This window comes from Hylobates moloch, unplaced genomic scaffold, assembly GCF_009828535.3.
Source record: "Hylobates moloch isolate HMO894 unplaced genomic scaffold, HMol_V3 SCAFFOLD_23, whole genome shotgun sequence".
Classification (NCBI taxonomy): Eukaryota; Metazoa; Chordata; class Mammalia; order Primates; family Hylobatidae; genus Hylobates; species Hylobates moloch.
In genome coordinates, this window is record NW_026652298.1 from 14,182,998 (window position 1) to 14,196,320 (window position 13,323).

Sequence of the window (13,323 nt, forward strand, 5' to 3'; positions counted from 1 at the left end):
TGAGAAAATAACACCTTTTAATTTTCAGATAGAGCCAAATTTTGTGTGCAGGCTCTTTTGAGGTACTTTATTCTGTCTGACACAGTTAAGAACATGTGCAGGCATCACTGATGCTGAGGCTAAGAATTTTGCATTTTCTTGTGTTACATAAGCCATATGGTTAGATCAACTCTTGCTCATCGACTAAATAACTATTGAAAATGAAAACTAATTATCATTGTAATGTGCTGTGTACATACAGATTCTCTTTACTGTGATTCCAGAACTTGAAGCCATTATTTTTATCTGATAATTAACTCCTGATATATTGCCACTGACCCACATTACAAAGAAACCAAATCCAAATGCTATATTTAAAAATCAGATTTCATTGCATTTTAAATTAATAGGGATGGAAGTAAAGTTAACTCATTAAGACATCCGATAGAGTTCACTTTTAGGCTTTCTTTTATTTCTAATCTATCTCTAAACTTTATCCCTTTTATTTGATTTGTTTTATTCAACACATGCTATTTTAGTTGCATATAAAATAAAGTATTATTTTATCAACTAGTTTTTCTCCCCTTAATCAAAAACAAAAGTGATCGCTCCAAGTTTTATCATTTATATATGTTTTATCATATTTAATAGAGAAATACACAGGACTTTAGAATAAATCTTAGAGCATAAGTTCAGTGTTTATTTAGCTTTAGGTTATTAAGCATAATTATTAGAATTTTATTACTTTTTTCCATGAAATTTTAATTTTTTCATTAAAAACATTTGGTCTCTCATAAATTAGCCATAGCAAACGCTAAAGGAAGAACCTTTAGACTGAGACAAAAAACCTTGATAAAAATAATTTGTAAATTGCCCTCTAATCACGTTATACTAGGCCCCAATATTAAAGAGCTGTCTTACAACTGGTAATTGAATTGCTCTTGTCAGTTTCTCTAAAAACAAGGGTTTTTAATCTCTTCTTGCAGGCTAGGAGATTCTTATGGTTTAAATATATTTTGGAAATTTGTTCCAACAGTTCAATTGAAGATGTCTGATATTTTCAATTATGTAAAGCATTTATGATTTTAAGCTCCCGGCAGAACTCTGCTGCTGAAGGGGAAAAAAATTAAGAACCGTTAGTCAGAAAGAAACTTACATAAGAACTGTCACATTGGTCATTGGTTTGAAAGCAGGAAGTCCTATATTTTAGGATGAAGGCTTTAAGGAATCTTTACTGAGCATTTTTCCCTCTCGGAGCTGAGACAAATGGCTGATGAGTGAAATCTTGAGAATGTTCACAGCTTTTCTCTCTCTTCTGTTGCAGCCCGGAAGATGGTGAGATCCATCCAGAAATCTGTCGGCTTTACATCCAGCTGCAGTGCTGCTTAGAAATGTATACCACGGAGATGCTAAAATCCATATGTCTGCTGGGGTCTCTTCAGTTTCATCGAAAAGGTATCTACATTTAATATTGCCGGAAACACTGAGGAATGTTGAACAAAAGCTAATCTTTGGCCAAGTGTCCGTATATACCATATGCCTATCTATATGTAATTACAATGAATTTAAATGTTCAGGAAATGCTTGCTATATAAATTAATAAGAAGTCTATATCAGTACTATTAAGTGTGGACTAACACTGATTGTTTTGAACAGAAATTAGGGCAGCAACAGTTCTCAAATTTATTATTTTAGCTGTTGTGAATATGACTTTTGTTAGATTCAGCATAAACAGCAAGGTATGTAGTGACTTTACCAGGGTAGTAAATGCTATCCAAGAGTGCTATTTTCCTAAATGAATTAAGTTGCAAGAAGACAAATTACATAGTGTCCCAAAGATTTAAAAATAGAGGGAACTCCATAAATAACAGGGAGGTTAGTAATAGATAACCTCATTTTCTGGCTTAAACCATAAAGGAAATAAATTGGCTCAAAGGACTGTACCCTCCAGAGGTTAGTCATGGCTTCAGCATGATTTCATCAGACTTCCAGCTCCCATTCTGAATGATGCTCTGCCTTCTGGGTGTTGGCTTTACCCTCGAGCTGGCTTCCCTCACATTAGCAAACTGCAGCAGTTGCAGTCATCACATCTGCACACCGCACTGTCCTCTAAGAGAGAGAACTTCTCCCAGCTACAGAGAAAAAGTTGTGAACTTCATTCTGTTTGGACCAGGTTTATGCCTAAACCAATCACTGTAGATAGCGGGGAGGAATTCCATTGACTGGTTAAGGGCAATCAAGGCCCATTCCTGGAGCTAGGGGGTGGAGTCAGCCCCACCCAACCAGTGGATATTCTGTGATGGGAGAGGGTGGAACGGGAAGGATGCCACAGAGGAAGCCAAAAGTATCCATCACCAGAAGATTCAACCTGTATTTTCTTCATTAATTCATTGAAAAATAATTTACTGGGAACTTCTAGAATACAGTGTTTTTGTGCTTGAGCTCAGAAGAATGGTAGAGCATGGGCTGCGCATAGAAGGTAATCCTTGCCTATGATTTAAATTCAGAGATAGAAAAGGCCAGAGAACTTAGAAATACTCAGGGAAAAGTTTAGGGTTCTGAAGGTAGGGTTCAGTTAAGGGAGGAAAAAGAAAGATATTTCATATGAAGAAGCAATTAAAGGAAAGAGTTAAAATCAAATAAGCATTGCAATTTGGAGGAAACTAAAGGACATGATGAAGTACTTGTAAAAACCAAATCTTGGCCAGGCGCGGTGGCTCACGCCTGTAATCCCAGCACTTTGGGAGGCCGAGGCGGGCAGATCACGAGGTCAGGAGATTGAGACCATCCTGGCTAACACGGTGAAATCCGGTCTCTACTAAAAATACAAAAACAAAATTAGCTGGGCTTAGTGGCGGGCGCCTGTAATCCCAGCTATTCAGGAGGCTGAGGCAGGAGAATGGCATGAACCTGGGAGGAGGAGCTTGCAGTGAGCCAAGATCCCGCCACTGCACTCCAGCCTGGGCGACAGTGAGACTCCATCTCAAAAAAAAAAAATCTTGTGTACACATATACATATGCACACAGGTGAACTAAAAACAAGATCCTACTACATTGCTCCAGAGACAGGAGAATATTTTTCCCAATATGTGAATATTGTCTTTCTCGTTTTGCCTTCTGAAGGCTGATTTTGCAAGGTTTCCATCTTTACTTCTGTTATTAATATAAGAGAGATTAGCTCCTTGATACTCCTAATGCTTGATCAGGAAATTGAATACTCATGACATCCAAACTGATGTCATTGGCCTGATATCTTTCTCTCTCTCTCTCTGACACACACACACACACACACACACACACACAAACATGTACATGCATTCACACATAAACACACATACAGAGCCGTATTTTCATTCTTTTTAATGACTGAGTAGACAAGGGATAGGTAGTTTTATTCCCAGGTCTGCATTAGCTGCACCTGCAGGATTTCATGCCTTGTTGCCACTGGAATCTTCCTTGCTGATGGCATGTCCTTAACACCCAGTGATCTCTACTCCCACTCCTGCTGTAGCTCCTTGATTTGCCACCTGGTCTCCTTCTGCCATCCACTCCTACTTTTTGTCTTTTCAGAACTGATTTTTGACAAGGCAACAACAACTCTTTTCTGCTAGCTCTCTGTTTATAAATAAAGGGGATTTGCCCATCCAGACTGCTTTCTTGTTGCATTTGGTCATTTCACGCAAATGAAATGCAGTCACCTCTTAACTAAGCAGCTCGTTTGGTCTTCACTGCCTCCCATCTTCACTGTCAGTTTCTGCTCTGCTCCCTTCTCTGCCTATTTTTAAAAAATAATCAAAAAAACTGCTGCCCCCTGCTCTAGTGCCTAAACTTCCATGTACAACTCGTAAAAAGAAAATACCGGATAATACCTTCGATTTCTCCCCCATGTAGGATTAAGTGTCCACTTGGATTTCTATCTTCTAAAATCATTATTAGTTAAAGTGTAATCGTTAGAAAACCTCCTTCACAATTATCCAGGATGCTGGATAAACATGCAGATGCCTGGATCCTATCCAAGGACCTACTGAATTCAAATCTCTGAGGGCACTCCAGGTGATTCTGAAACACATTGAGGATTAAGAACTGCTCCTCTACCCCCTGAGACCAAAAAAATGTAAATCACACCCCACCCTCCATATGAATAAAACGAAAAACTTCCAAGCCCTTACCATGCCATTCTGCTTTGCTGCTGTCTACTCCCCTAAGTGTACACTTTCAATGTGGCATTATGCGTTCTTCTTTCTCCCCCATGCTGATGAAAAGCAAATGCAAAAGGAGTAGGTACCTCTGAAGAGTGTGATCTGTGTGATGGCTCATACAGTGCATTGTCTCCAGGAACTGGGGATGTGACCACTGAAATAGGCAGTGGTTCTCAAAGTGCAGTCCCTGAACTAACAGCATTGATGTCCAAATCATTTGTTAGAATTGCAAATTCTTAGTCCTCACCCCAGACATACCAAATCAGAAACGCCTCTAAAGTTACTTTTTTTACTGCTGGAAAAAAATAAAACAACAAGTCATTGAGATATTTCTTCAACTGAATATATGTATAACCCCCGATCACCGTCTGTAGCCAGCAAACCATAATTCTTTACTCTTTTTGGAAGTATGCATGTACCCTACACTCCTGGCAAGTCTCTTGTGTTTCCAGAATGCAAGTCCAAGAACTAGCTGTCCTATAAACTGTTACCTCTCTCGGTACCAGTAGAGTTAAGGCAATGAGGAGGAGGAGACTGCTTTATTGGTGAGAAATTCCCAATTAATTTAGGAGTAAAGAAAATAGTAACATGTAGGCTTAAGAAATACATTGAAGGCCGGGTGCAGTGGCTCACGTATGTAATCCCATCACTATGGGAGGCCGAGGTGGGCGGATCACGAGGTCAGGATTTCAAGACCAGTCTGACCAACATGGTGAAACCCCATCTCTACTAAAAATACAAAAATTAGCTGCGCGTGGCAGCATGTGCCTGTAATCCCAACTACTCAGGAGGCTGAGGCAGGAGAATCACTTGAACCCAGGAGGTGGAGTTTGCAGTGAGCTGAGATCACACCACTGCACTCCAGCCTGGGCAACAGAGCAAGACTCCATCTCAAAAAAAAAAAAGAAAAGAAAAGAAACATATTGAAGGTGGAGATAAGCCACTAGCAGTAAGCATGAAAGAAAATATCATTAAACCACAGAAAATAAAGTGCTAGCAAACATATACATGAAAATATATACTAGACAAATTTCCTGAACATTTCTGGAGGGATGATTACATTAAAGAAATCATTTTTTAATTTTTTAGTTACATATTTGTATGATACATCCTATTTCTTTATTCTCACCATTAATTTCTTTATTACACCTAATGGATTAACACTATGTTAATACTTTGGACTCCTGGCTTGTTTGTATTGTGTGCTAATTCATATTCCCACCATCAAGATAGCATAGAAAATGTCAGCTGATGCCACTAGGTTTTGTTCTTTCTTTGATATCATTGGAAACTGTAGAGCAACCTGTCTGCCCAGGAACCTCTAGCTAATACACAAGTATATGACTCTTTGGGAGGCCATGGTTAAAAGAATAAGAATACATGGTTCCAGTGACCATGAATAGCCAGAAATGAGTTGAGGAAGAGATAGGTCCACAGACCACAACCCAAGAGTATTAAACTATAACAGAAGAGTTAGACAAATTAAGAGACATAACATGTGTCTTGGAACCCTTGAAGCTTGGAGCACCTACTCATAAAAGTAGACAGAGAGGAGTCAGGAAGCCTTACTACCTATAAGAAGTGACAAACCTTACTACCATTGGAGAGAAAGGCAGACAAATGCTTCATCTTCATAAAAACAAGAAATGGGGAAGGAATGGGGAAGAAGGCTATGCTAATATGACTTAAGGCCCTGAGTCAAGATGCATGATTAAGGAAAGGTATGTATAGACTCAAAATGAGCGGTGGATTAAGAATTGAAATGTAGGTGATTCCAAATTTCAGGCAAGGTGGTGGAGGTAGCAGGAGAAAGCATGGATCAAGAAATTAGTCTCCTTCGCCCGGAATTGATATAAATCCATATAAATATATAGGTATATAAAATATAAATATAAATATATTTATTTAATTTTGTATGTCATATCTTAGCAAAAATGATCATTTACCCAATGAAAAGAAGTCTGTTTACTGAGATTTAAGATGCCAGACTAGTTTTTACAAGATAATATACTCGCAACCAAACAGTGGTACTTCTGGTGTGGCCTCAGGCTAAGGATTGAGCCTGTCTGGATGACCTCACTAAATGCCTTCCTTTGAGAAATAAAATAGTCCCCAGAGTTTTAGGGGAATTATGGCTCACATTCTAATCTGTAACACTTGAAATCTCTTTCTGCATAGAATCTCTATCTGGTTTGTTTCTTTTAATGCTATAATAAAAACTGGAGGCCAGGTGTGGTGGATCATACCTGCAATCCTAGCACTTTGGGAGGCTGAGGCAGGAGGATCACTTGAGCCCAGGAATTTGAGACCAGCCTGGGCAACACGGTGAGACCCTGTCTCTACAAAAAACACAAAAATTAGCCAGGTGTGGTGGTGCATACCTGTAGTCTCAGCTACTTGGGAGGCTGAAGTAGGAGGACTGCTTGAGGTGGGACACAGAGACTGTAGTGAGCCAAGATCATGCCACTGCACACCAGCCTGGGCGACACAGCAAGACCCCGTCTCAAAATATAAATAAAATAAAAACTGGTATTTTAATCCATTATGCAAGCCAAACTCTTTTTCCTCTGTGTGAGTGCTAAAAGTTTGCCATTCCCCTCTTCTTCAGCATTTCTTTTCCATCAAGGAAAAAAAGAAGGAAAAAAAAAAAAGGATTGCAACTGAGTCGCTAAATTTGGCTCTATATAAGAGTCTCTAGTCAATTTTTCATAAGGATGAGATACTGAAACCAAACTGTTTCCCATTTGTCTATATATTTAATTTGTTTTTATGTCTATCTACCTCCCTGGCTGCCACCAGAAGTTCAGCTAGAATTACATATCTCACTTAGTTGTACTATTGTATTGAGTAGTCATGACATGAGTTTACTCTTTGGAGAGAAGGGGCACACAAGGCCACTGCAGGGGTTAAGAATATAGTTTCTTTCTGGGAAAAACAAGCCACAAATAACTTTAAAGCTCCTGCAGTGAACTTGAATTTAGTAATGAAGATTTTCGTTCTCTCCCAATTAAGCAACTTCTAACTATCTTTCTAGTCCTTAACAATATCTTCAATGGATTTTCATGTTTATTTCATGCACCATGCTTCTGAATTTTTGCTGTCTCATAAGTCTGATTGGTACAATCTACTTGGAAATCTTTTTTACTTTGCAAGATGATCCTATTGCCAAAGAAATGAAGAAAAACGTTACTAAAGTGATTTTCTTTTTTAAGGCCAACAAAATGAAAGTAAACTACAGTAACGTGAGGTAAAATCTGCATATAATAAGGGCTACCGAGTTATATCAGGTAAGAGTGGCTCTGAAAAACTTTGTTTTAAGAAGGTGACAGATGGGAATAATTTTAATCATCTTGTAGTTTCATATTCTAACACTTTAAGTTGTAGATTGAAGCATTACTTGACAAAGTCTAATTTCAATGTTTATGGTGAAAAATAGTTGTTCTCACTTCTTCACAGTTAGTTAAGTAGGAAATCTTTTCCCATTACTGAGTCCATGTATCACATTGACCATTAATGCCTGTTTTCTGCCACCAGATGAAAAGAGATTGCAGGTTTCATTCACTTCGTTGGCAGAAGGTGGAGCCAGGTTTCTAAGGGAATTGAATGATCCTGCCATTTTGACCATGGCTTTCCTCTCTCTTGCTTTCTTTTCCCCATTCAATCAGTTGTGGCAACAGCCCCATTCTGGAAAGAGCAGAGATGACAGAACACTCCAGTCCAGCTCCCCTTCACATGTGAACCTGCCCTTTCTATCTTTGTTCTCATTTTACCTTGCTCTGTCAGTGGTCCCCTCTGACTCTGCTTGTCCTCTCTGCCATAGCTTACAGCAAAATTGTCCCCAGGTCCTTTGAAGGTACACCATCCTCCCTTCCTCTCCCAAAGATAAGATGGGTTCTTTCCCCTAAAATGTGCCACCATGGTAAATACAGAGATAAAATATGCAGAGGAGATGTAATCACAAAAGGGAAAGAATAGAGAAATGTTCAAAGTTGAAAAATCTTAATTCAGAATCTGCTGGGAGCTAAGAGCTCAAGATGCACTAATGAGAAATTAATGAACCATCTTCCAGCAAAATACAGGATGAACTCAAGACAAAGAATAAAATATGAGCAGTAAAAACTCCAGTGTATTCAGCATCATATTAAGAAATGTAAAGGAGGTGATCCACATCAATAAAAGAAGCCAGCAAAATAAAGACAGAAATAGAATATAGCTGCCTTGTTTCCTAATGGAATGAGGCAATTAATACTAAAATAGAACAATGGATTAGAAGAAACAAAGCAGCATAAATCTTAGACATGATTCAAATTCTAAGTGGAAACATGCATTCATTCTTTGAAGAAATATTTGTTATCTATCATATGTAGGGCACTGTTCTGGGTGGTGAGAGACTGCAATGATTAAGACTGAAGAGATAGGCCAGGCGCAGTGGCTCACTCCTGTAATCCCAGTACTTTGGGAGGCTGAGGCAGGAAGATCGCTTGAGGTCAGGAGTTCCAGACCAGCCTGGCCGACGTGGTGAAACCCCCATCTCTAGTAAAAATACAAAAATTAGCCAGGTGTGGTGGTGGGTGCCTGTAATCCCAGCTACTCAGGATACTGAGGCAGGAGAATTGCTTGAGCCCAGGAGGCAGAGGTTGCAGTGAGCCGAGATGATGACACTGCACTCCAGCCTGCGCGACAGAGCAAGAATCCATCTCCCCAGAAATGAAAAAGACTGAAGAGGTTTCTGTTTCTTGTGAAATATATATTCTAAGGCAAAGGGAGAGAGGAGAAAGAGAGACAGACAGGGCAGAGGTAGGCGGAGGGAGAAGAAAGAGAGGAGGGGGAAAGAAAGAACAGAAATAAACAACTTTTCTAAAAGTTCCAAATACTAATAAGTGCAATGAAAATAATTGAAATAGAATGGATGATGATGTAATAGAAAGTGACTGGGTGGCTACTTTGGAAGGGGTGGTCAAAGTTCTCTAAGGAGATAAAATTTAACCTGAGATTTGAACGACAAGAAGGAAACAATTTCATGAACATTCGTATTACCAATGACCAGAACAGGCATGTAGTGTTTGAAGAATATAAACATAACTAACTTCTGAAATCCAAGGATAATCTAAAGCCTTCTTCTACTCTATCTCCATGTCTTCATATACCAGTGAATAGGACACTATTTGTCACCTTTAGTCAATGTAGATGTTGGCTGAAGGATAGGATAATAGCAATGACAATAGCTTCCACTTACTGTGTGCCTTCTACTTGCCAGGTGCATTATACACATTATCTCATTTTATCCTCAAGTATATTTTCCCCATTTTACACTTGAGGAACTCAAAGTTCAATGAGGTAAGTTGCCCAAGGTCACATAGCACATTTATCTCACTACAAAGTTTGTGGTTGTTCCACTGCACTAGACCATTCTTACTAAGCTACATTGGAGAAGGGCAGGAGGACATATCAAATGGAGAAATAAAGGATAGTAGCACAGTTAGCTGAATTTTATCTTATTTAATGATTAGTGAGCATATTTCAAAACCATGCTTAATAGCTAAAATCCATTGTGTATTTAGTTTCTTACCAAAATAACACTAAGTTCGGAGAGGTACTTTCAAGGGTGGAGAGAATTTTAACTCCATATATCATCTTATTTACAAAATATATAAAATGGGTGAAAAAGGTTAATTCTAAGAAACTATTATATACAGTAAAAGTAAATAAATAAAATGAAACATTCATGTGATCCAAAAGGCATAGGAGTTAGCCCTGACACCCAGTATGGAAAAGTCTGAATTAATTAACTATAGAGTGAATACATCTTAGACACTGTGCTGCTCTATGTTAGGGGCTGGAAGGGGAGCAGTCAGAGCCCCATAAGGATATCCTTTGAATGTATCTTCTATTGTTTGCTCTTCTCCTGTGTTCCAAGGGGGTTCTGTGCTTCTTACACAGCTACTTGGCACTACCATGAAGGCTGCTACTCTGGGGGCTGTGGCAGTGCCACAAGGAGCACAGAGGAGGCCAAAGGGCAATAGGAGAAGGGGATGGTTTTGTATCTCTTCTGAATTGGAAAATGTTTATCTCCCAGTACATGGGAAGAATGGAGCTCCGGATATGGCATAATTATTATTTTTTGCCATGTGTTTTATGGCCCTAAGAATATCTTCTTACAATAGTGTGGAAGAACCTTTGAAACTGCTTTTTAATATGGGTAAATGGCTAACTGAATTAATATAATTTATTTCTATTTAAGTTACATGCTTTTTAGAAACACAAGAGAGTAAAAGTGGATTACTTTAAAGAACAGCCTATGTTTCCCCAGTCCTTTTCACAGTGCATGGAGTTAAAAATCACCTAGAAGTTATGAAAATGCATGAGAGTTAGTATAACTGTTTGGATTCATAAGCATCCGTGAATCTAATGTAAGCCATGTTCATTTTATTGTTCGCATTCAGTCATTATGAAAACTGCCCTGCAAGCCTGTTCAGTGCATAGTGTCATAGCAGGTAATGTGTCAGGAGCACAAAGGATGTAGGAAATTTACTCCTGCCACCAAAGAAGTGACAGGGCACTGATTCAGTATTATCCCAGAGAAGATTGGTTTATTCTGTTTTGATTCCTGGAGAAATTTACTCAAATGGATAAATTGACTTTACTGGACAACAGAGACCAAACTAAGGACATCCAAAAAGATATTATCTATGGTAGTGCCTCCCATTGTCACTGGCAAGCTGAAGACAGGCAGGAAAGCAAGAAGGAATGGAAGGGGCAAAGCAAAGAGGAATGGGGAAAACACAAGTGGAGGAGAAAGGATGGGAGAAATAAGAGATGAGAAGGAAAGAGGTCTCTAGAGTGGGTGTGATAAAGGACTCCCACAGTGGGTGTGATAAAGGACTCCCAGCCCACTCCTCTGGTGCCTGGGCCAAAGACTCCTAAAGCTGAGAGTGCTCTATTGCACCCCTGAGACTGCCCCACAGTCAGATGTGTTTTTGTTTCTCATGAATGAGCGGCAATTTCTCACGAATATAAGAATAACCAGCCTTTCAATTTGTTATGTGCTTCATGGGTGGTTTCCCTTAAATTTTCCTCAAACATGCCTATTATGTTATCCATAAACAAGCTAAAAATACATAGAAATCCCCAAGGAGCTAAAGGCTAAAAGCTTTGCAAGACTCTAAGGAAAGTGGCCAAGTTTTTGATGTCCTAGTTCTAAACAGTGATGCAACCAGCATGGTATGATTTTAAGGTGCTCTTAGGGTTCTCTTCCTCCCCTACCCCATCCCCTCCTGAGCAAATATTTGTTCACTGAGGCCTGAAATTGATTTTTCAGGGGACAGAGTTTTTCATTTCATAATAAGAAATGATTTTAAATGTACAACAACTCCCTTGGGCAAAGCAAAACATTGACTTGAAGTCACCATTTGGAAGCACATGTTGACCTCTTTTCCAAGAAGAAGGCAAGGAGCCCACCTGATATGTGAAAACAAGTACTGAATTCTGAGGATAACCTGTCAAAGGGGGTGATGCTGGGGATGAAGAACTCAAATTGGCCACTTTCCAGGTTTGGAAAGTGCTGACTCCTTAATGTGGCTCAGAAGAATATCTATAAACTGACCCTGAAACCTCTCCAGTTTCATATCTCACCAGTAATGCCCACCTCACCTGCGCTTATACCCTGCCCTACACCACTCGAATCATCTTGAACTACTTTGAAGAACATCAACTTGCAAGTTCCTTCCAGTTTTTTCCTCTGCCTTGGACATATGACCCATCCTACCTCACCCTACCCCTGTCCCTTTTACTCGGCCCATCCCTATACTTTCTTTGGGTCATAACTTAGATAACTTATGAAGGTCATAACTTTCTTCAGAAAGATTTTTCTGACCCTCCAAGCCTGGGCCAATGCCCACTCAATATGTCCCTCAGGCATTTCTATGACACTAATAATGGCACATGTTACATTGAGGGGTGGTTGCCTGGTTTCTTACCTATTGTCCTCTCTAGACTCTGATCACCATGAGTATGTTCACCGTTGTATTCCTAGCACCTAGCAGAGTGCCTCAGGCAGAGTAAAGTTTCTATTAATGGTTATTGAATACGTGAATAAATTGCTTTAGTTCTGTATCTATTGTCAAAAGAAAGAGAGTATAATTAGAGGAAAAGTTTGTCAAGAGATGTTGGACTGAACTTATGCATATATTTTCCTTCCTGGTGAAAATCCACTGAAATAATGGAAAAACATGTAATGAAAGGAATAAATCCATATTAGTTCCTGCATTTGTCAGGGTAGGGTAACTACTGTATGAGATAACACCAAATCTCTGGATTAGAACAATAAAAGTTCATTATTCACCGATGGCATAGTCCAATGCCAGAGCTGGGTAGAGTGGGCAGTGTTGCTCTTTCCATTCTCTGCATTCATCAAATGGTCAGGCAGAAAACAAGGAAAACCTGGGGGATCCTATAGGAGGACTTTTAGGGGCCAGTCTGGAAGAGGCATACATCACTGCTGATCAAAGTCCATTGGCCATAGCTCTGTCACACAGCCATTTCTAATAGTAAGAGGAAAAGAAAATAGAGGATGACAAACACAAAACAGTCTCCCACAACCTTGAAAAACAAGGAAGGATGACTTCAACAAACTAGAAATTTTGAGAAATCTGTCAAAGCCAGAAAGCAATTGGGATTAGACTGGTGAAAATAAAACAGAGGAAACCCTAGCAGATAAGAAACTCGAGAAGAAATTCAAGCAGGAGAAATTTTCTGTGAAAATGAGGTCAATTCCAGAGATTTTTCAAACTCAGAATCCACAAATACAAATCATAGGAAAGATTGCTGGAACTGCTGTCAGGAAAATTAATGTTCAAAATTGCATTAAGGAAAAGCTGGGCTACCCCACAATAAGCAGCAGAGACTATCAGTGCTTGCCCCAGGAGGACACCTTGTGTGAGTGTCAGGACTGGGCAGCAAAGCAGAAAAGAGTATAAAATAAATCTGAGCCTCCACAAGGACAGCTGCAGAAGAAAAAGAAAGTGAGCACATGACTACAGTGCTTTTTTCCAGACTAAATTGCTCAGTACATCTCTCTGGAATAGGAGTTGTAAACAGGAAACTTAGAGCAGGCACAGGGCCAAAAACAGGCAGGGTACCCAGGTAC

The 13,323-nt window shown here is 39.4% G+C and overlaps 1 protein-coding gene across 2 annotated transcripts in view; it reads left to right on the plus strand.

The window, feature by feature from the left end:
* RGS7BP (regulator of G protein signaling 7 binding protein) overlaps positions 1-13,323 on the plus strand; it is a 108,775-nt gene that overhangs the window by 68,360 nt on the left and 27,092 nt on the right. For both annotated transcript variants that reach the window (XM_032144733.2, XM_032144735.2), the window contains exon 3: positions 1,304-1,434. In XM_032144733.2, coding sequence (XP_032000624.1) covers positions 1,304-1,434 — 131 coding nt within the window. The remainder of the gene's footprint in view (positions 1-1,303; positions 1,435-13,323) is intronic.